Source organism: Achroia grisella, unplaced genomic scaffold (assembly GCF_030625045.1).
Source record: "Achroia grisella isolate CSIRO2021 unplaced genomic scaffold, CSIRO_AGI_Agris_v1 utg515, whole genome shotgun sequence".
NCBI lineage: Eukaryota > Metazoa > Arthropoda > Insecta > Lepidoptera > Pyralidae > Achroia > Achroia grisella.
This window is the reverse complement of record NW_026712908.1, coordinates 64,527-87,942: the sequence shown is the minus strand read 5'-3', so window position 1 is coordinate 87,942 and position 23,416 is coordinate 64,527. Positions and strand designations below refer to the sequence as shown.

The 23,416-nt window shown below is 31.3% G+C and overlaps 2 protein-coding genes across 4 annotated transcripts in view; one reads left to right on the top strand and one right to left on the bottom strand.

Moving 5' to 3' along the window:
* The window catches only part of LOC131846918 (elongation of very long chain fatty acids protein AAEL008004), a 29,945-nt gene extending 21,582 nt beyond the window's left edge, over nucleotides 1–8,363 (top strand). For both annotated transcript variants that reach the window (XM_059196335.1, XM_059196334.1), the window contains exons 7-9: nucleotides 1,812–1,948; nucleotides 3,380–3,535; nucleotides 5,334–8,363. In XM_059196335.1, coding sequence (XP_059052318.1) covers nucleotides 1,812–1,948; nucleotides 3,380–3,535; nucleotides 5,334–5,480 — 440 coding nt within the window. In that variant the 3' untranslated portion in view covers nucleotides 5,481–8,363. The remainder of the gene's footprint in view (nucleotides 1–1,811; nucleotides 1,949–3,379; nucleotides 3,536–5,333) is intronic.
* Nucleotides 8,364–11,610: 3,247 nt separating this feature from the next.
* On the bottom strand, nucleotides 11,611–23,170 carry LOC131847002 (ataxin-2 homolog). 2 transcript variants are annotated; one of them, XM_059196435.1, is made up of 3 exons: nucleotides 23,085–23,170; nucleotides 14,466–14,720; nucleotides 11,611–13,876 (listed from the first exon to the last, which is right to left on the bottom strand). In XM_059196435.1, exons 1-3 carry the CDS (start codon nucleotides 23,125–23,127, stop codon nucleotides 11,661–11,663), a joined length of 2,514 nt encoding a protein of 837 aa, XP_059052418.1. In that variant the 5' UTR covers nucleotides 23,128–23,170; the 3' UTR covers nucleotides 11,611–11,660. The 2 variants fall into 2 exon arrangements, with proteins under 2 accessions (XP_059052418.1, XP_059052419.1); XM_059196436.1 differs by having other exon boundaries at nucleotides 14,496–14,720.
* Between the last annotated feature and the right edge of the window lie 246 nt (nucleotides 23,171–23,416).

Below are 23,416 nucleotides of genomic sequence, written 5' to 3'. Positions count from 1 at the left end.
GGCACTACGTGTGTTTAATTTACCGTTTAAATAGAACCGTCTTGTACCTTGATATATTACATCTTTCAAGGCACAATTTATGCTATTGGCCCCTAAAAAAGATGTGTCAATAAGTCCAGCTCAATGTCATACAATTTATTAATATATTGGTGGGTTATATATATAAACGTAATGTACATATGTGTTTTCTCTTTAAATTTAGAATGAATTAACGTACTTTATGGTGGTAAGATAGTATTTAAAGATTCTCGAATATTTGGTAATTACTGACATGCAACAGACGGTATTATAACAAGTATTCTAGGTACAGGTTTCTCAATTATTATTATATATTTCTTTACTACCTTTTTTGTGGGTAATGTTTAGTACTTAAATACATTTGCATTATTAAAGTTAGGTAAAATATTGTATCGTATTTAGTAGATACTCCATCATCTTTGGTAGTTGTTTCCTAAGGAATACAAACCATTTATTCCTTAGGAAACAACTACCAAATTGTTTTTAATTTTTGTAAAAAAGGATCTTTATTTAATAAACTGAAACTCGAAACTTTTAAACTAAAACCTTAAAAGCTAAATTGTTAATGTTTTATGAAGTAGCTAACGACATAACAGAATGACACAAATATTCTTGAGAAGTACATAGTTTGAGGGTACAAACATACCTAATGTGTTTGTATATGTAAACCATGTTTGAATACTGAGTGACAGACAACGATAATGATCTCGAGAGTTTTCTTGGCGATATCATCTCCTAAAATGGTTACTGCCTACTTATAATATCTCATTATATTAATGGTGTATAAAGTTATGTTGAGGTAGACTTGGTAAGAATCAAAATAGATATGCTTTGTAACCTGAGTTTGACTAAGATATGGCAGTGAAATCATAGTGTACAGAGGCCTGTTATCTTTGTCCTACTGTAATGTCCATGTCCTATTCATGAATACAGCGTACGGCATCGTGGTCGTCGCCGCGTCGGTTCGATTCTTAGCACGGTGCAAACATTTGTATTCGTGTGTATGATTATTTGTATCGGTCTGGGTTATTTCTATGTATATTATGTATGTATTCACAAAAAAAATATATAAGTATTTATATCAGTTGTCTAGTTCCAATAACACAAGCTCTGCTTACTGTGTGATGACGCTGTGTTGTCCATGGTTATTTATTTATTATTATTATACGAGTATATGGTGAAGATAAGTGAAGCAAAGTAACTGAATGTACAAGTCATTACAATTGTAAGTTGTAAATTTACACCCACTTCACACACTGCACAGGCACGCGTGCTGCTTGTTTACTTAGCACTTTATAGATAATTATATATGTACCTACAATAATTATTTATAATGATGTTAATAATGTCGTGGTTTATATCCGTTTGTTTTTTTATAATAATGATGGTACAGTGAATACTTTCCGCTAGGTGTTATACGCCAAGGAAATAGATTTTTTTTTGGAAATCTTGAATCTTTGAAAATATTGAAAAATCTATATGGATAAATGATTTCGTATATAACTTTTTATTTAAGTTAAATAGTGACCTGAAATCTTTCCAGAATTTAACAATAAAAAAATATCTTATTATCCTTTTGCATATTATCTTATCTGTGCTTTTACTACATTCTTTCCTTTATTGTCGACTCGGTAGATACTTTCAGCTGTTCTTATTATGAAATCATTACATAGTATGAATGTATGTACGGAAGCAGAAAACCATATAACATAGAATGAAACAGCATTTAATGAGTTTATAATAACTTTAAAGAGTTTTAATGTTATTATTTATTAAATTCATTTATTTTTCAGGTGGACATTCAACGTTCTTTGGTATGCTGAACACTTTTGTGCATATAATAATGTACACTTACTACTTACTGGCGGCATTGGGCCCTCAAATTCAAAAGTACTTGTGGTGGAAGAAGTATCTTACCGCTCTTCAAATGGTTAGTAAATAATTTTAGTAGTAGTTTGTTAGTAGCTTCGGCGGTCCTGCAGTTAAGTTTACCGGCCTATGTCCAATGGTCACTGGTTCGATTGTTTGCATTAATCTGAGTGTTCTATGTATTTACAAACATAAATATAACGTATTTCTATCAGTTTGTTTAGTAGGCATATACATAAGTTATGCTTAGCTTGAGACTGCATGATGTTGTGTTAATTATCGAGAATGTTATTATTATATCTATATCTATTTTGGAGGACAACATCTGTTTGTATTTATCAAGGAAATAAGGCAAGAAACAACAAACAAATTGCCTACCTGCATTCATCTTTATTTTCCTTAAATCAATGAGGTCACCTATAAGACCCATAGTAAAAAAAATCTTAGAAATGCCATCGTTTGAAGATGACATAGATGATATATGTCACGTGATATTTAAATATCCGTTTAGACTTTAGTGTTAAGAAATATATGATAAACATGTGAACACATAAAGATTATCATTCTCACAACTGTACCAACAAAATACAAAATTTAATTAATTCTAAGGCTAACTAGAAGTATTTTGGCAATTAGTATTCGCCACTATGAATATTGATTTCTTAAAAACCTTATGTTCTTGTACTCAAATTTCTACTGTATAATAAAATGTTGCAAACATATTAAGCGTGACAAAGTTACGAACCACAAATTCATGTATGAGAGTGCAGTGGCAAACACGCTTAGGATCTACTGATAGAAAGTGGCTTTTAGACATGAACTGCATGACCGACATCATTAAATACATTTTGACGCCCTTGGACTCTACTGATAGAAATATTGTAATGGGTGAAAACTGTGATCGCAGCCTTTTAAATAATATAATTGACATGAACTGCATGACAAACGACATCATTAAATACATTTTGACGCCCTTGTTCAGACTTTAAATTTTTTGTTCTTTGCGATGCATTGGCATTAAAATTTGAAAATAACTGTATTAACATGTTCCACATTATTTGAAAAAAATTACCTGTAATCTCGATATCATTCCATCTTTTGACCCATTCAAACCCAAATTCAGCTTACAAAACAATTTGCTTGGCAGACGACTTTAAATAGTTTGCGGTGGTAATAATAATAAAAAGAAGTTTATTCGCTCTCATATATAAAGAAATATTTTTTTACAAAGAACTATTAACATTAGACACATATATAACAGAGACAGCAGTCCAAAATAGGTTTCCTTGTGCTTTGTTTCCTAGCATCCTAGCAGGGGAATACTTAAGACTAACAAATCATTGTTAGTTTAATTAAGTAAATCTACTAGTTACATATCCATAGAAAATGAACTTGATGATGTGTGACTATGCATAAAGTGTAATGAAATTAAGAAATATTAGTAATAATGATAATATAAGTATATTATAGTTACATGATGTCCTTGTTTCAGGTACAATTCGTCCTAGTATTTCTTCATGCATTCCAACTACTTTTCATCGACTGTGATTACCCGAAGGCGTTCGTTTGGTGGATTGGCATGCACGCTGTTCTCTTCTATTATCTCTTCTCAGATTTCTACAAACAGGCGTACTTAAAGAAAGTCAAAGTAAGTTATTTTTATTTTACTAGCTGTGTCCCACTTTTTTGTCTACTTAGTATATTTTGGGAGACTCTTGCGGTTTCTATCTTTCACAGATAACATAATATTACATAGTTAAATTATTATACGCAAATTATTATGTCAACAGTTTTAGCTTTATATTGAATGGTTGATCTGTTTAATTATACTTAATATAAAATATAACTGAAATTTCTTTCGATTTAACTTATCCGTGGTAATATGACAAATAGATATAATTTATTTTAAAGGCTGGATTTGAGTTCTGTTTTCTGTTTTTAACGAATTTAAACTTGCTAATTTGTATGCAATATAGTGTATCGTTAACAGCAAAGATGTCTGTGTAAATTATAAGAATGTTTACATTGACTTCTGGGATATTAGTATTATCTATTTGCTTGAATGCTTAAGTAAGCTAGACTACGAAATATGTGATGTTAGGAAAAACATCCTTTATAATATGAGTTGAATAAATATATATGGAGTTTGAGGAAAAACTTCGCTTATTATCTGTATTATTAATCAAATCACTGCTCAATGAATATCTTGGGATCATATTATTTGCGTTGATTTGTTTATATTTGTATTATTATGTCGGGGTTATTGACTAGTCATTAACATATTTTGTTTGATATATTTTTTTTAATATTATAATGATATTTCAATAAAAGATTTATGAATAGTCCCCTGCGTGACATTTGGTAAATCTTTTCTTAGCGTATGCTTGTTTTATAAACAAAACTTATTTATACGTATAATTAGTAAAAATTACGGGATCTTACCACATTTTATATTTATTTGCTGACTTCCGGGTCACACAATCACGGGTAAAGCTTTACTTAAATTAGGTTAAATATTCTGTGTTAATTGTGGATATCATCAGCGCACCAAATTTCATGCAAATCCGATCAGTAATATCTGTGTGAAAGAGTAATTTATAATATTAATAAGATTCAGTAATAACAACATATAATTCAGACTACGATGATTCGAATTAAAAAGAATGTGGATAATAAGTATTTCATGTCATTTTAATCATTTTGTAAAGTTCAGTGATTGCGTCAATTGATCATAAATGTAGGCATATAACATGCCATTGTCGGAATATGCAATTAAGATATTTTTTAATTTTAAAATATTCCATAACTGAATTATAATTAATTTATTGCGATGAGGAAGTAAATAGGTATACCAGTACAAAATAATAACAAACAGATTGGTACGTACAAAAATAATGACTGTCATTGACATTTAATATATCTATATATATTCACATAATATGCTATGCTATACTTATTATAATCTACATCGAGGTCAATTTTACAGATACCTATATGTTTTTTGATGTAAGATTGATTATTGGTTTACTGGGTGATTAGGGAATCAATGTATAAAGGTATAAATATAATTCAGAGTTTACAGCAGGAGCCCTAGAGAGACTTTGCACAAATTCATTTGCATGAGTACTTTTGTGTCATATATGTTTGCTGCCAAACAGCTTGCTTTTGCCCGCTGTTTTTGTTTCATTTGGCAGTTAAATTACAGACATAAAGCCTCTTTTCTCTAGATAGCAATACATGAGGAGTAGGTACCACGGATACATAACGAGATATCCTTAGTGCTGTTCAGGTATACGTCGATTACCACTTACCATCAGGTGGGACATAATTTACTTGCTATTCTACTTACATAAAAACAAGAATATTTAAGTCAGGCCAGTCTTCAGCCACAATAATTATGTTTACATAGGTTAAATACTTATTCTAAAATATATTGTTTTTTCTAGAATGCCAAAGCGAAGATAAAGGTGGAGGCAGATGCAGCCAAATTAGACAATAAGGAGAGGAAACTTCCATTGCTGAATGGTTTTAGCAATGGCTCTACCCTCGGTGATGTTCGACAGAGGGTGGCCGGAGCCGTTGCCTCACAGTGAACACTATAGTTACATTTATTAGTATACTGACAGACAATAGACTTAAATTATTCCAGAATTAAATTGTGAACACTCATTGATTTCAACTGGACTAAAGATGAAACTGGATCATGATCCTAACAAGGGAGAGGCGTCACTGTTGCCGTGTTCATGTTTCATCGACCATCGAAGAGATTTTCTACAGTATTTGTTAATGGAGGACCAATAAAGTCATGTACGTGTGGTCGGTACATAACTTCTGAATTGTGAGGTCCTTTCTAATTATTTCAGTTTTTGTTTAGAGTCTTGTTATTTAAGCAAAACTTGGAATGTGAAGATAGACGGTACCAGAGATTGTCGAAAAGAGCGTTTTTCCACACAATCTAACTTCATTTACAGCCTTAAACTAGTACAGTCGGTTTCATAATTAAATCATTATTGTTCAATGTTATCATATAAATTCAATATTATATGTACTATCAAAATATACATATAATTTTCTCACAAGACCACAGCATGGGGTTCTTCAAGAAGGGTATATTAAGGTTTCTTAAGGATCGACAACGCGCACGTGACTCGCCTGGTGTTTCAGGCGTCCATAGGCTATGGTAACCATTTACCATCAGATGGGCCGTATGCGTTTGCCACCATAGTTGTATATAAAAATTTTATTATATTTTATATTAAATCAAAATTGATAATGATATTTTCATTTTATGCATATTGCATTCAAATTTAAAGTATCCTTAATTTTTCTTTATATGCACTTGGGGGACTTAGCTGAAAAGTATACCTACATATACTTTGTTACTTATGTTATTATATTTCAATAACTTTAATTATTTTAAATTTTTGCTAACAACGTATTCTTGGTCTGGCTACCTTCTATTTGTGATGCCGACTGTATCTAATTTGAATTGTTTAGCATAATATTTAAAATAGGCGCATAATAATAAGTTTCAATAGTACCCTACCGGATCTAGAAGTCTCATATTGTAATTTTATACCTTAACTTAAAAAAAAATCGTATGTAAGTGTTGTGCGAAATTAAGAATAATAATTAAAGATCACTAAAATGAGAATTTATTCCTCGAGTGAGTAAGCCACCTGGATTCCTACTCGTCGCCTGCCTTCAGATCCGTATTCGATGAAAGAATGCTCAATTAAGTTAAGTACTTAGAAATTCATTAAGTTTAGTAGATATTTGTAATTTATTGGAATTGTCAAATATATATAGGCATTGCAATGGCCTGTTGAAGATGTAGGCGGTATATATTTATATTAATTTTTATTGTGATTATTGAAATAAAAAACACCGATTAATTCACGGGCAAGAAAGTATTTTTTTAGAAATGTGTCCACAGATCTAAATGTCATTATATAATGTCTTTATGACAAAAACTTCTTTACATTTATGTTAAAGTTAAAACCGAGCTCATTGTTACTATTAATATCACATACGAATACGAAGTTTGTAGGGTTCCGAACAAAAATATAAAATGCGTGCCATTTTATTGAAAAGCGTTTTTATCCATTTGTTCATTATTCATAACGCTTTACAACTCGTTAATTATAATCGGTTTACGAGTCCGAATAGCATTGGTATATTTGTTTTCTTTTTTTTATATAAAGACAAAGTTTAAGTGTACGATGAATACTTACACTTAAACCAAGTGGTCAATAAATATTTGCTGTCCATCGTATTAAAATTCTATTAAACATTTACATTTTTAGCGTAGATGATCAGTAATAATGTTTAATTTATGATAGATAAGCTGCGGAGAAAAATAATTCTATATTAAATTACTATATGTGTATATTACGACATAATATGAGTAAATTTGCCAGGAATTTTCTGTTACATCCTGTGTTGTGTACAATTATCCTGAATCCAATTAGTCTGTCTGAAAACTTAACCAATTTATTTGTTTTATTATGTAACATAACTTGTAACATTTTGTGTTGACAGACAAATATTGTTTCACTTGTTAGTTATAATAATATTGGTGTTATTTAAAACATAATGCCCAAGTTGTAATCGGGAAAGTTTACAATAATTAAAATGTTTGTAAAAAACTAAAACTAACCACCGTACATTCCTTGAATTTACCTAAATATGAATTATTAATAATTACTTTATAATGTTAAATAAATTGAATGAATTGTATGCCAATATAAATTGTGTGTAATTACTAGAATATTTGATTTTAATATAAATTGTAACAATTTTAATCGGCATAGGGTAGGGTTGCCATGACCCAGCTAATGAAAATGTATTTTGAAAGTAAAGTTGATATCACAATTAATATATATATGTATATGCGCATATGAGGCGAGTATATGCTGGGACTTGCCACATTGTGTACTATTATTATAATTGTAAATATAGTAAAATACTTATTATTAAAAGTACAACAGAAATAACTTGTGATACTTTCTACAATAAAATATATATAGAAATTGCCTAGAAAATCATTTATATTCCTTAATATTGTTATTGTCGGCACAATATTGAAAAATGTGTATACCAGGTAAGGGTAGGTATTGCTCGTTCATACCTCAGGGTTTAAAAGAGCCGTGTTCACTACAACGCAGCAGATATTAGTGATATTTTATATAAAGATTGCTCTTTGAATATTGTATTACACCGCGCAGGTATTAACACTACAAAAGTGCGTATGTTCTAACAGACTGTCTCTTATCTGTGTAGACGTGCTTATGCTAACCTAGTCGCTCAAAGAGCTGAATGAAAGAGAAAAAGCTAGAAAACTGGGTAGCTAGCAGTTTCATTAGTTTCAGACATATACCTTTATCAGATTTCACTGATAATTTTCAATATAAAGCTTGTGGTGGTCGTTTTTCGTTTATGTGCCAAAAATCTTCCGTTGGATGGGTGTGGTATGTTTCATGCCAGAATTATCGTGTTAGCATTCTACTGCGACTCCTGCATCAACCGCAAGAAAAATATCATTTATTTGTTTAATCAAAGTGCTTCAGGTAATTGCACTCGGATTTATAATCATAAGAAATGACAGGGTGAATAATAACATGTAATATTGTGTGAACAGTAAAATTATTCTCAGTAAGTGATAAATATACATATCATAATGTAGATCTTGGAATGATGCCTTTTTTTTAATCAAACTTATTACAGTAGGTACCTACTGCGAGTTTGTGCATGTTTCGTATTATATCGATATAATAATAACATTTAAAACCACTTACATAAATACACTATTTTCTATGTAGAGCTTCATCACATTGCATCATTTTTGCTAGGTGCTATTAGTCGAGTATATAATAGGGCAACAGAGAAAAATAGTAAATGATAATGAGAAAAACATGCAATATACATGTTTGTACTCACTATTCAAACTTCAATACAAAGTCAAAAGTTTAAAACCATAAGTATCTATATAAATACCAAAAGTGAATATATAAATACGATATAAACTGCTTCGTCGCCTATAGGTATTTTTTTAATAATTCGGCCATATGTATAGCACACCGTATATATTTATATATAATTATATGAATTTAGCATTCATCTAAGATAGTAAAATTTCATGTCATACGTAGTTTGTTAGTATATGTTAACATTTGTTAGTAGGTATATGCATAAGTTATATGTATATTTATAATATATTATTACTTACATTTAAATGGATAGGATGACGCGTAAAAATAAATTATTTAATAACATCAGGAAAATTCCCAACATGTGTTCAATAAAAGTGTGATTATTATGATAAAATCGTTGGTGTATTTTTTATAATTAATATGCTATATACCTGCTAATAGACCTGCTGTCTGCTTTTCAATTCCGAGATGTGTATGATAACATAATTAAAGCAAGTATAGTTAGTTCCGCAATTTTGTTTGTAAACATTTCAGGGTTACTATATATTAATATAAACATTACCATGTTGTCTTTGCAACAAGTGGCAAATGTGTATCAAAGCTACGCTACGTATCGACACTTTTCTAATTTACTTTTACGTTAGGTACCTATATAGGTATGTCCTGTGTAAATACCTACAGTTTCATAGAAATTAAGTATGCAGACTCGAGCATTTTATATTGCTCACATTTAATAGGTACCTAATGCAGATTTTTACTCAGTATAGAATACAAAATCATTATGAAATAGCAAAAGTAGTGAATAGAGAGTTAGAATTTATTTTCGTCTTTACTTATAAATTTAAAAAAATCATAATTACAATTGATCTATAAAAAATTGGCGTTATGTGATTTGTCCATGAATATACTTAATATTGAATTCTCATTTTTTACAATAAATTACAAATTACGAAAATAAAAAAATAAGGTTAATTTATGATTTCCTGAAAGATCGTAAGGAAAAAATAAAACAATAACTTTTAATACCTGGTTAGTAATAACCATAACACAACCGTTACAAAGTAGGTGCTTTTCAAAATAGACATAGGTATACTTGTGAACAATTCTCAACCCATAGCGGCATCTATTGACGAATAATAAAATATTATTAAGAAGGTACTAAACTATTTCGAATAATTATTATACTAGTTTATAGTAACAATATAAAATCAACATCCATGCCGTTGTATTTTAAGCATACTTCTTTTAGTTTTGCACACTAAAAAATGCTAAAAAATTACAACTATTAAATGTCTATCTTCTGTTTTATATTTAAATATGTTACTCAACGCTAGATGGCGTTATAAACTAATAAGTATGCTCACCTACAGAACGGAATGTTCTATATGCTTTTTTATCTATACTGTGATAAATTGATAAGAATCTGTATCTGGACCATCTCCACTTGAAGGTGCTGGGATGCGGTGCAGGAAAACACAACGTCATTACCGGTGCCGCCGGCAAAGACATCCCAAAACTAAATAGATACCATAATTTTAGGTAGGTTTAAATTTGTTTTTTTGGTTTGTATATGCAATGTATATGTTTGACAGAATGGGCCTGATGATTTGAGTCAAACAAATATGAGTTAACAACGCCATACCACTTTGGCTTCATTTTCTCGTGATCACAGATGTACTCGATGACGAATAAAACAGGCTGATATCATAACTTCATAGATTAGGGGGGTAAATCTTTATCTCGTGTTTGTTTGACTAATTTCAATAAATCAGCTTTTAAGTCATACTAGTAATTAACAACTACTAGATACTAGCTGCGTAGACAATATATTTTAAAAATTCGTTGAGCAATTATCTTGTAACATCATAAATAATCAGCCACATATTTTTAAAGCAACTGTAGATACATGTCTCGTTTTTAGCTTCTTAACAATCAATTAGGTACTGTGCTATCTAATTTAAACAGCAAAAACTGTCAATGTAGTATTTATTCTGCCAATTAGCTACATGAGTGTATTGTTCATTTACTTCCCCAGATCAAGCAAACACTTGTCTAAATTGTACAGTGGTATGGTTTCCCACACGCATTGTGAGGTGACACAAATTACCCAAGCCATTGTTTTATAAAAACTTTATTTACAATGAAATATTTTACAATCTATCCTTAAACTTACAATCTATTGTTCATAGATAGGAAATAGATCCATAAATTATTTGTTAACATCAATGTCAGTAAGATTTTGTACACAAATAGATTTATTTTAATATCTACTCCTGCTAGCAACACAATCTTACATTAAAATGTTAGATGTACAATCTTTCATGAATTTCAACTGACCACTTCAAAACAATAATATAGAAACGAAATAATATAGTGGCCAACTGAAATTCTTGTTCCCAAGACACATTGCAACGACTTAAACCAATATGAACAAGAATAATAATATCACAAATAATTTAGGGTAACTACGGGTAAGCCTCTTCAGATACCTACATCTTGCAGATTTGTTTTATTCAGTCTATTTATTATTAAACAGCAAATAAACAATTGATAGAAATTATTTACAAAAGATTTGAATTTGAATTTATATTTTGAACCTATATTATAACTATTATCATTTTTAATTGTTATACTATAAATCAAAATCTAGCGAAAGTATTCATAAAATTCTAAACCTATGTTCACTTTACATTGAGTACCGTGATCATTTACTTTCTTTTCGTTTTGGAATGTTTAATCGTAATTTAATTAATTTCATAAATTATTTTTCTCGCGCCCAAGTTAATATCCAAAGAGGCGACTAATTTAATGGCAGTGAAACGAATTTAAGTTATAAAATCATTAAGCTTTTGTTTTAGTTCTGCCAAATTCTTCTATATGATCATATTCTACGAAACCTGGATCAGAGTCGTAATATGCGTAATCATAGCTAGTATCTTCTTTTTTATTAGCTGGATTCGCGAAATACGGTGGGACAGTACTAGTAGCAGGTCGGGAAACATGCGCCGGTGGCAATGTTGGTGGCGAAGGTGGTCGAGGTTCTGGACGGTTATTAGGAATCGTTGTCCTTGTTGCAGCATTGTTTATAGCTGCGACATTCTGCGGCACGAATGCTGAAGGATCACTTGGTCTGGATGTAGTCGTATAAGTTTGATGAAAGTCAAAATTGCGCGTTTGTGTTCGGATAGTAGTAGTATACGTTGATTCCGGCACATATGTCGTTTGTGTCGATAGTGAGGGTGGAGTAGGTGCGGGTCTGAATGGCCTAGGAGCAACAGTCTGTGAGGATGCCTTGAAAGTTTGAGATTTACCACGCGATTTCTGATCTTCAGGTAGTCTGTTACCACTTGCTGCTATGTTGAGGGAATGTGCTCCAGACAATAATTCGCGATCGTATATTTCTGGTTTATATTGCCCATCATCCTCTCCTTGTGGTGGGCGATATTGTCCATCATCTTCCTCAGCATGATCATAATTATGAGCGTTGAAACCCAAATTTGTGTTATAGGCTATAGTATTCAAGTTAGGTGGAGGGTTTGCACGCGTGGTCGTATAGATAGTGGTGGTAGGAGTAGTACTAGGGCTGTTAAAATTATTTTGTTTTGAAAAAGGCGCAAAGTTACTCTTTTCGGCGTTGTATGTTACGCTGTTGTAGTTTTTAAATGGTGGAGTACTAGTTGCAGCCGTGTTATAACTTGTCGTAGCAATTTTTGTGGTACCTCTTATATTATCATTATTAGAGTTTACATTTCTAGCTTTTAAAAAGTCTTTCAATTCATATGGAGCATCAGTCACACTTACACTTGTTTCTACTTTAATTGGTTGCCTATTTTTATTAAGACCGTTTAGTCCTGGCGTGGATTGTGCATTGTAATTATACAGTTCAACTAATCCATATTTTTTATTAAAATGTACAGGAGTTGTTTGTGAATAGGGTGCTGGTGGAGAATTGCTAGCGAAGTGTTTGCTTTGTTTAGGGCTTACACGGCTTACTTCTACATATTCGTCTTTGTATTCCTTAAACTGAGGAGGCAAAGTAGGTGTCGTTGATGTCAAAGTCGTTTGGGGATTTTGAGGTACGGTTCGACGATTAAAGTTCTGTATATTATTATGACGTTGTTGTGATTGTAATTGAATATCCGTTTGTTGTTGTTGAGATTGATGATCTGATTGAAGTGATTTTTGCTGTTGATATTTATCTTGTGATTCTTTTAGTGGTTTCTGTTGAAATAATTGCTGTTGTTGGGTTTGCTGCTGAGGCTGTTGTTGTGATTCCCCTTGATCACGTTGTTGAGGTTTTTGTAAAAAATATTGTAGTTGTTGTGACTGTTGTTGATTATTTTGTTGAGTACGTTGTTGAATTTGTTGTTGAGAGTTGTGTTGTTGGTTTGTTTCTTGTGGTTTTGCTACCGAAAATGATTGACGAAGTTGATGTTGTTCAGGTTGTTGTTGATTTTGTTGTTGTGATTTTTGTTGAAAATATTCTTGCTGGGATTGTTCCTGATTTGTTTGCTGTTGCGTTTGTTGATTTTGTACCTGTTGTGGTTGTCGTTGGTATTGTTGTTGTTGTGGTTGTCGATGATATTGTTGGTAAGGTTGTTGCGACTGTTGTGAAAACGTTTGTGTCGATTGAGTATTCTGTGTCGCTGTTGTCTGAGGTATAGGTGTAGATGTGTGAATAGGACGTTTTCTTATTAGTTTACGTTTGGTAACATCATACTGAGCTGGGCTTGATGGCAGTGACGATGAAGGCAAAGACGTAGCAATTTGTGTAGTAGGCTGGGAATATGGTCTATGTGTTGTGGTTCGTCTAAATGATTGACGGGTATGTGATGACGGAACAGGAGACCGTGTAGGGAAAGAATCATCGCGACCTCTTTCTCGTTGTCCACTGAAGAAGTCTGAAGAATGGGCTGTACGTAGATCAGATGCTCCACTGGATGCAAGGTTGGTGGGGCCTTGTGACAAGCGACGATCTCCGGTCTCAGCTCGTTGGAGACCGAATTCAGCTTCTTCGTCACGATTTTCACCAGCCGACAGTTTTTTTGTATCAAATCCTGGGTTAAGAAAAATATTAACAATTACTATACTATTGTTATAAATTAAATAAATAGTTAATATTATAAATTTAAGGCAGCGCTCTTGCAGGCAAAACATATAAAAATGTTAAGAACAACAATATTTACTATTCGGAAGCAGCGCAGTGTAAGCCACGACCACGAAAAAGCTTTACAATATTGCCTTTACAGTATTGCACATATATAATTTTGCCTTGTCTAATAAACTACCTGATTAAAGTTGATGTTAGTAAAAACTATAAGCGTTTGCTCTTTTTACTAATATGTATGATATATAAAATATAAAAGACACATTGACTTACATTCTTTTTTTTAACAAAGAATAATTTTTTGTGGGCAATGTGGATGCTGTGAAAACAACTGTTTTTATTACCTGCAGTTTACATAATTTCTTTAATGCTAAATAGCAACACTCAGAAATACAACATAAGTCTTTTGATATGGAGATACATACAATTCTTTCTCTAGATCTATAACTTTAAGGTGACTTGAATGAATTGAATGAATGAATAAATAATGTTCTACTTTATATTTATGAGTGTCAATGTTAGTTGCAAAGCTGGCTCACCGGATCCTATCTTGTAGAGATCGAACTGACCGTCGTAGATTTCGGCGGGACACGCTAGAGGGTCATCGTCTCCCCAGTCGGTGCATGTTTGTGCTTCCTGGTGAAATAATGTGCCGGGTGGACAGAAGAATCTGAAGTCACGAATCCCACCTCCGGCCACTCGGACACATACGTGAAAAGCCTTGCATCCTGATTTTGCATCTGCGTAGTACGCACCCAATATGCGACCTTTGCAGTTGAATCTCTCTGCTCCCCCTAAACAGAAAAAAATATTACCATTAGAAATATTGTGATGAAAGATCCTTATCTCAATGGACTGCTGATTTATTTATTCTATGTACTAAATACCCACGAAAAATTTAGAGAAAATGATACAATTTAAACTTTTTTTGTAAATAAAAAGTATCACGTAAATATACAGAAATCCAACATTACATAGTTTTTTTCAAAGACTAAGAAACATTTAAAGTACCAACCTAACCCATAAGTTAGTTAAGATTAAGAATAATAATATTTCTTTATTATTCTTAATCTTAAACTGTAGAAAATTTTATTCTTATAAGTTTCCTTTCATTCTCATGTGACGTAGACGAAGTTGAGCAAGTCAGCTAGTCATGTATATGAATAAAAGATGTAATGTCCATCGACATTTCTTCGGCATAGTGTTTAAAATTCTGGTCATTACATAAATCAGTAATAAATAATTCAACAGTAACAGTAGCAATAACGTCTCATTCATAGCAGCCTAATGGTGATATAATAATTTGACTTTGACCCGTGGTTTAAAGTAGTTCACAGTCCATGAATCGTGGTTTTAGTAGATCATTTACAAAGGGGAATGATTACTAATGAGGCATATCAATGCATAGATACAATAATCCTCATCTGGTACAATGGTGTTCTTTACATCTTTCGAAGGTATAGTCACTATTAGCCTGAATAGTATTTTTTATGTTAACTATATACCTATAGAATATGAAAGAATATAAAAACTTCGTTAGTTTATACCGCATGTCTATTTGAATTAATAAACATAATTTTAAAACGTATTGCTATACATACTTATACTTATTTAGAAAATATGTTAGTGACCAAAATATAGTATTTACCTTTATGTCTAAAATTTTAATGTTAAGGCTGCTCGATTTGCACACATTATAGGTACTGAATTATTAAAAATAGATACTAGAGATGTTATAAGGTACAGCATATGAACAGCACGATAGTCATCGCAAAATATATAATTAAACCTTTAGCACCTCTGCTGCGTTGCTATTCCTGAGTACTAAGGCTGCTATGTGTGATAACATGAACGACTATGATGATATTAGTTATAATGGTTATTAGTGATTTCATTGCCGTTTATTCTGAATTTGGAGTGAGGAACTGAACAAGTTATCTAAAAATATCGAAGAATAGAAGTCATAAATCAAAATTACCTTGATGAACTTTAAGTAATGCAATAGTCAACTAAAATAATATCAATCATTCGTTATTTGTTGAGGAAGTACAGATATATCTAGATGTTTGATCACTACACCACAGTTTCCAAATAAGTCATCTCTTATTTTGGCCGAGAATGGACAAACTTGTTATGTTAATTATCACTAATGATACCATATAATACCTGTGCATTTTAATGCGCTCTATAAAAGTGACTCACATGGACTAAATACATTATATAATACCCGGTAAAGTATGATACTAAATTATGTGCACTTCAGTAAAAGTACTTATCGCCTAATAATAATAATAAGATACAGGAAAGAATTAATTATTATTAGAAATATTTGATCTGTATGACCCGTAACACTAATTTATAACCACCGAAGAATATCGATAATACAAAAAAAAATATCCCTGAACAATTTATACCATCTAGTACCAAGGTAAATAGAGCTTGAGTGGCAGTACTAACTAGATAACTGAAATCAATGTTCAGATATTTTTTGTAAATATATAATATACATAGAAAACACCCAGACCAATATAAGCTATCATACATATGTATATAAATATTTCTATCGTAAGTGAATCGAACCTGCGACCATTGGTAGTAAAGCGTTAGCAGTTTAGCACACCACCGCTACTGGCATTATGTTGTATTGAGAAACATTTTTTTTTATCCGTTAAATACATAGTACCTATATTTAATTGCAGTCATATAAACTTTAAAATATATGTATTATGAATTAGAACTACTTAAAAAGATTTTCTTTCATTCATTATATATATACTTACTGCTTAAAAATACCTTTGTATTTTATAATATTATATATTTCACCCATAAAGTAATAATCTTTTCACTATTAGCGTTTATTCTTTCCGAAATTTTCTTTTAACGATAAACACTAATTACGATGTTTATTAATAAAAAAAAAGCTTCTTATTTATATATTAGCACGAAGCTATAAATAATAAAAATAATTATATTATTACAACACTAGATAACTATGACATCCTGAGACTTTCCCGGCATGATGTATGGTAAAAATCTTAAGTTTTAATATGGGACACAGTTTAGGAATTTGTATTAAGTAATACCTACATAAACATCGAAACATCTATCCAAATATTACATTTGCAATATTAGTAGAGCGCAAACAATCAATACTTACAGGTATGTACTTTAGCTTAGTCATTAAATTTATATATGATTAACGAAACAAAATGTTTTTGCGCTTCTAAACATAATATTTAAATGATTATAATTTGATATTACGGACAGATGTAAACGTTGGTGCGGTCGTGACTTGAAGACTGTGTAACCCACGTACAAATGCGAGGCGTGTAGGTCATCAGTCATCAGATAGGTAGATAATATAAAGTCAAAGAAATCATCGATGCTCGCATTTGGGACGATTGCGCGAACTAGGTGTCGCCGTGATGATGGATTTTGTAATTGTGATTATATTATTATTATAGTCGTTTCAAAATCTAATTTATATGCTGTTGACGATTTGATATTGCACTAAAAGTAATTAAGGACGCCATCGTTTTATTTCCTGATTAATAAATAGATTTGCATCTTTTATAGTTATTAAAATATGTTTCAATCTAAAAAAATAAAACATGTTAAGAGAGTATGAGATACACATAAATAGATACCCAAACTAATATTTAATAATATTTATAATAGGTATATTTTATATCTTGTGTATACTGAGGTGACTTTAAGTAGTTAAGTATTTAAAGATATTGTAAAAGAAAGATGCTAGTATTAGTATGTTTTGGTTTGTAACAAATTATTCTAGTTATAAAATCGTACTCTATAAATATATTTCGTTGTGGAGATTTTATTACCTATCATTTCTCTAAAATTAATGTATGTAGTATAAATGTCAGTCCTTCTATTTTCATATAACTTTAATCCTGATGAATTTTGATCCTTATACAACAATTATGTATGAGGATCATATTTTCATAAACTTCATGCAATTCTTTAAAGAGATATTTTACATATGTTTGTGCTGGTTTCATATTTGTGTGATGTTCTAGAATTAATAAAGCTTCTCTGGTATAAATATTTTCCTAAATAAGTACATATAAGATATAGAACTGTAGAATTATATAAATTCTAGGTAGTCACAATAATGTTTACCATTACAACGATTATAATGTTGCCACAAAATGTTGTATTTTAATGTCAATATAGGTAATAATAGAATAGAAAAGAAAACAATACTACGGACTGCTCATATCTAAAATTCGTGCAGATATAATTTGCAACCGCAAATAATTTTCTGTAATATGCAAGATGTAAGACTGTTAAATAGATTGTTATTACACTAATAAAATATCTAATAGCCACAAATATAGCAATAAATACAGAATATTATATTTGTTAAACACGTGCACTTTGTCGAAATATATCTTATATTATTTAATTACATAAAAATATGACCTTTATCATGATGAATATATAATCATGAAGCAGTATTTAATGTACCTAATGTTTGTATATTTGAGTGCAAGCAAATTATTTGCTCATTTGCGCATGGTTTGATAGATTGCTAAATTATGAAAAGTAAGAGTAACTAGTTAGAAGTGCCTACTTACGATATGTAGGAACACCTTAAAACAAAAGTAACGTTTACGCAAGTGAAACTGCGTAAAAAGATTGTTTTTGTATGGGAATTGAAAACAAATTTTTTAATGTTTCAATATTTTGTTTAAAGTTCAATAAATTTAATCTAAAAGTTTAGTATTGAGTAGAAAAGACACAGATTTTCCGTTAATTGAACACACATGTCATTCAACATGTTCAAACTTTTTAACATCTAATAAACCCAGCTAATGTATGTATCTACACTTAACTGTCGAGTAAATTTTAGTTATTGTAGGCTAAAACGGCTTACTACATATATATTAATTCATATTTAAAATGTCGTCAATGAATTTAGATTTTCAATTTAAAAGATTTGATTGCGGCGAATGTTTTTTTTTTACTTAATCGCTTAGTCTACCTCATCGTTACTTAAGTTAAATATAGTGTGACATAATTTATATAATTAATGTAATAATTATAATAATAGTAATTGTTAAAATTATAGGCGAAGTATTGAAATAGGTGAAGTTCATAAAACAGGTAGATATAAATATAAGTTTAAATTTTGACTGGTCGAACTTTTTTCAGCGCAGTATTACGAATACTTTTAGTACCGTTGCAACACAAGAATGTCTAAATAGGGATAGTGATTCTTAATTGTTTTTATAAAATAGGTAATAGTATCTAATTTGAAAATGTTATGAGAAAGTAAAACCCATTTCCGTATAACGAATGTGGCATTCCACATAATCTTAGTTTTATTAGGCTAAGTAGGTCCAGCGGAGGTTAAACTAGGTTCCCATGAGCGAGGTGGGGCGAGAGATAACATCTCGGTTGCGCAACCTCCGCGCTCCGTGCTCCATGCGCTGTGCCGCAAGGTGCCGTAGCATCCTCTGCGAAAGGTCATATCTACTCTTATGTAAATGTTATACGAGCGTGTAACATTTTCTATAATTTTCTCATACTAAACTCAAAACCTATATTGCAAATATCTCAAATATTTTTAAATTGGACATATTTTTCAGGACAATTTTAACAGCGCTATATAACTAGATAGTTCATATACTAACATTTTTCTAAATACATACATCTTTTTACAATTTAAGTACTACATATTTAAAAATAGCTAACGATCCAACCATCTTAATATGGTAACTATATTTCAACAAAATGTGTATAAAAAAGGGAAGGAGGTTCTCTATTCGAAGACACGTTTTTCATGTAGCATACATGAAAAACTTGTCATGATACATGAAAAAATTAAAATTTTGTCCTATTATGTTGATTCTTTTTGAATGAGAGTCTACTTGAGTGATGAGTATTATATCTCAAAGCCGTTTCTGCTCAACTACTAAACTCTTATAGAAGCTTCCAGATTCCACCCAACAATGAAATTAATTAAAATAAGGTAACTGTAAGATTAATGGATGGTAATATATCTACGACGTCCGTTTTGATACATTAATAAACCTAGGTTTAAGTGCATCGAACATTACATTGAAGATTTCACCATGGTATCAAATTTGTAAAAAATACTAATTGTTTCTATCCGACAGAGACTATACAATTATTTTTTTTTATTTTAAAACATACACTCATTACAGTTATAATGAAATGTAAGTATATGTATATATATGGTAGATAGACAACGAGTACCGAAACGTATTTGTTACATTAATATTAATAAAAATGTTAGTGTAGACATAATGAGCTTAGAAATTTAGAATAAGCGATACAGTAATATGAAATATAACAAAAAATAAGTATAGGTAATATGGTACGTAAAGAAATATTAGTTATTAAGGAAATATAGTAAACGTAAGTGAATAATGTTACACCAAGAAAACTTTTACCGAGACAATACCTAATTAGTACATTTCATTACACAAAACAATAAATTCTTAACTGGAATATTTGAGTACAGTGAATGAGTGAACAGTTAATGAAAAACTATATCATTGCACAATATTAGAGAAAACATAATTTTTGTAGTACTTTCGTTTTAAAGATTCGCATAGATCGCATAGATCGCATTCCTTCTAGTTACGTTTCAACTGGTGTCATAAGTTAAAGGTTGTGACTCATGTACCAGTGAAATCACTGGGTACGGAGACAAAACTGCTTATTCTTAAGGTGGCAAAATAGTCTCTACGAGGTTGCCAATTCAAAAGTATTCTTCCTTACAGTTCTTCGAACTGTGTGACAAGCCACAGCTATTACAGCATATTCTCGGTTATATAGTCACCTCACATTCTAGCTGATCTCTTTATCGTAGACTAGCCACTCACCCCGGTTTCACGCGGGTGTACATGTACTACATATATATATATAAACCTTCCTCAAAAGCATACATAGGGACAGACAGCGACAGCGACTTTGTTTTATACTATGTACTAATGTAAACTCGCTAAGCGTCGAGGTTTGGGTGTAGCTACAAATTCTTATACACTGATATGTCTAAACAACTACTACGTTCAAAACATCGCGAAATAATTACCATGTATGAAGTTACAGATCGCAGTATATGGGTATACGTCTGTATATAGGATCCATGAAATGACAATGTGGCGTAAGTAGTCTCTGGTTTAGTGTTTCATTATCGTAATGCAAGTATGTGTATTGGTAATTTGTTATGACTATGACGCAAAAAAGAGAGTTTGCGGTTACAACAATGGATACCTGCTCATTAGTCTACTGTAAGTACAATATTGGTGCATCCAATACAAGTTTTGGTTACCGTAATGTTCTCATTCGTAGTTCTTTTGTTAACGACACATATGTGGCGTAACTTATTATTGTAATGACACTGATCAAATATTGTAGATCATTGTCATGTGACTTACATATGCTTAGATTACATACATTTCTTTACATAGCTTTCGATTTTCATTGCACCAAGATTTTTCTCACGCTTTAGTCAGTTGCTATTGAAGCACAATAATACAGAAAACGTTGATAGTTAGTGATTTTTATAACAATTTTTGGGGTTGAGAGTTCTTTACAATAATACAGTTTTATATTGAAATTTAAATTGCAGAGTTCTTATAGCATAAATCTTTGTAATCATTTTTCAAATTTGGAACGTCGGATCGAACTGATAATTCTAATATGGTGTGTCACGAAAATTCAGACCTAAATAATATTGGAAGCCTTGTGCATACTGAGCGAACCTTGAGTTACCCATCCGTTCTCTACCGGCCGTCACGTCGCCCTAGTTCGTCCGGAGAGCGGACCGTGGGAAAGACACTTATGCAAATCCGGGGAATCGATTATCGTGCGATGCGCGCGATACGTTTTGTCTGCGTAGAGCGCACGGCAGCGAGCGAGCACCCGCGAATGGAAAGTGCATAGGTTGCGCAAGAGCGCGCGTTCAATACTGCATTCGGGTTCTCACATGCACACGGACAGCGCATCATGGGTTTTTGTATTCGTAATAAAAAACGAAAGATGCACGATGATTTATAAAATTTTAAATGCAAATTTAAACCTAGATATATTTTAGTCAGTTTTGACATAAATTAAGTTTCTCAGCTGATGATGTAATTATAGCAAAATAAAAGATAAACATGTTGAAAATAATAGATTATTGTGTAAAAATGTCAATTAGCTAAAGATTAAAAGTATAAAATATTGACATAAACGGAATGCGCGTAAACATAAATAATATAAAATTATATTTTTTTTATACAATTTATACTAAATACTTCAAAACCTTTTACTTTTCAGTTTATTAATAATAATAATGCTTTATTTGTACAGCCACAAGATTACAACATTAAAAAGGTAATAGTTAAAGTCAGTTTATTATATATGTGGCATTCCTGAAAACGCATTTAATAACCGGGCTGCCCCCGGAGTAACTTTTCTTTATAATTGTACCTCAGCCATTGAGTAATAGAAGTAGGTATTTAGACTAAGGTCATTATCGCAGTTAGTTCCAACACAAATTACCTTACATAATTTAAAAAAAGACGTGCTATACAGTGACACTGGTTTTTAAACCAGTAAATATAAAGAGCATATAAACGTTACTTACATAAAAAAGTTTTCTGTTAAGTTTGGAAGTCACATATAAAACTACTGGACGAATTTGAATAAAATTCTATAATAGTATTTAATATATAGTAATTATTGCCGCGGTTTAGACGTTTTGTACATATACTAAAAAGATGTTAACCAATTATGACAAAACTTCAATTATGTATATTCTGAACTATATATCTAATTAAATCTGAATGTAAGTTCCTGTTCATATACTGCAAATTCTCACACACCGGACGTGTTGCACTTTCCCAGATACGCACGCGTGTATTATTTGTGCCGCACTAACACAATTACTGGTTCATTTCCTCACTTGACTTTATAATTAAACATAAATATGCATCTATAAAATATACGACACTATTAAAAATTTATCAAAAATTACCTACCTCCAAACACTTGTTAGGATCATTCCCAAGCATTTTGGAAAAATATTACCTCGTCGAAAATTAACGGTGGTATAATTTCCACAGTTTTCCGGTCACTTCCTAAATTACATCACTGATGGCTGTTGTCACAGATACACTTACCGAGTATGGGGAGCAAAGCTAGTACGATCCACATGGGAGGCATGTTGTCGCGAAGTGCGTCGCGAAGGGACTGTTTGCACGATGCGCCTGCGCCGCCCGCCCGACATCAAAGAGGGGATGAAAGCTCGCATGCGTGTCCGCCCGGCGAATGACGCTGCGATGTAACCGAGATAATATTATTAACAAATGTAAAATCTTGTCAGTTTGACATTTATCGCCTTAATATAAATAATTAAGAGACTTCACTAAGAATAGAATATATTTTAAGTTTTATTAATGAAATTAAATTATTAAGAATAGTACATTACGAAAGTAATGTATTATGTAATGAT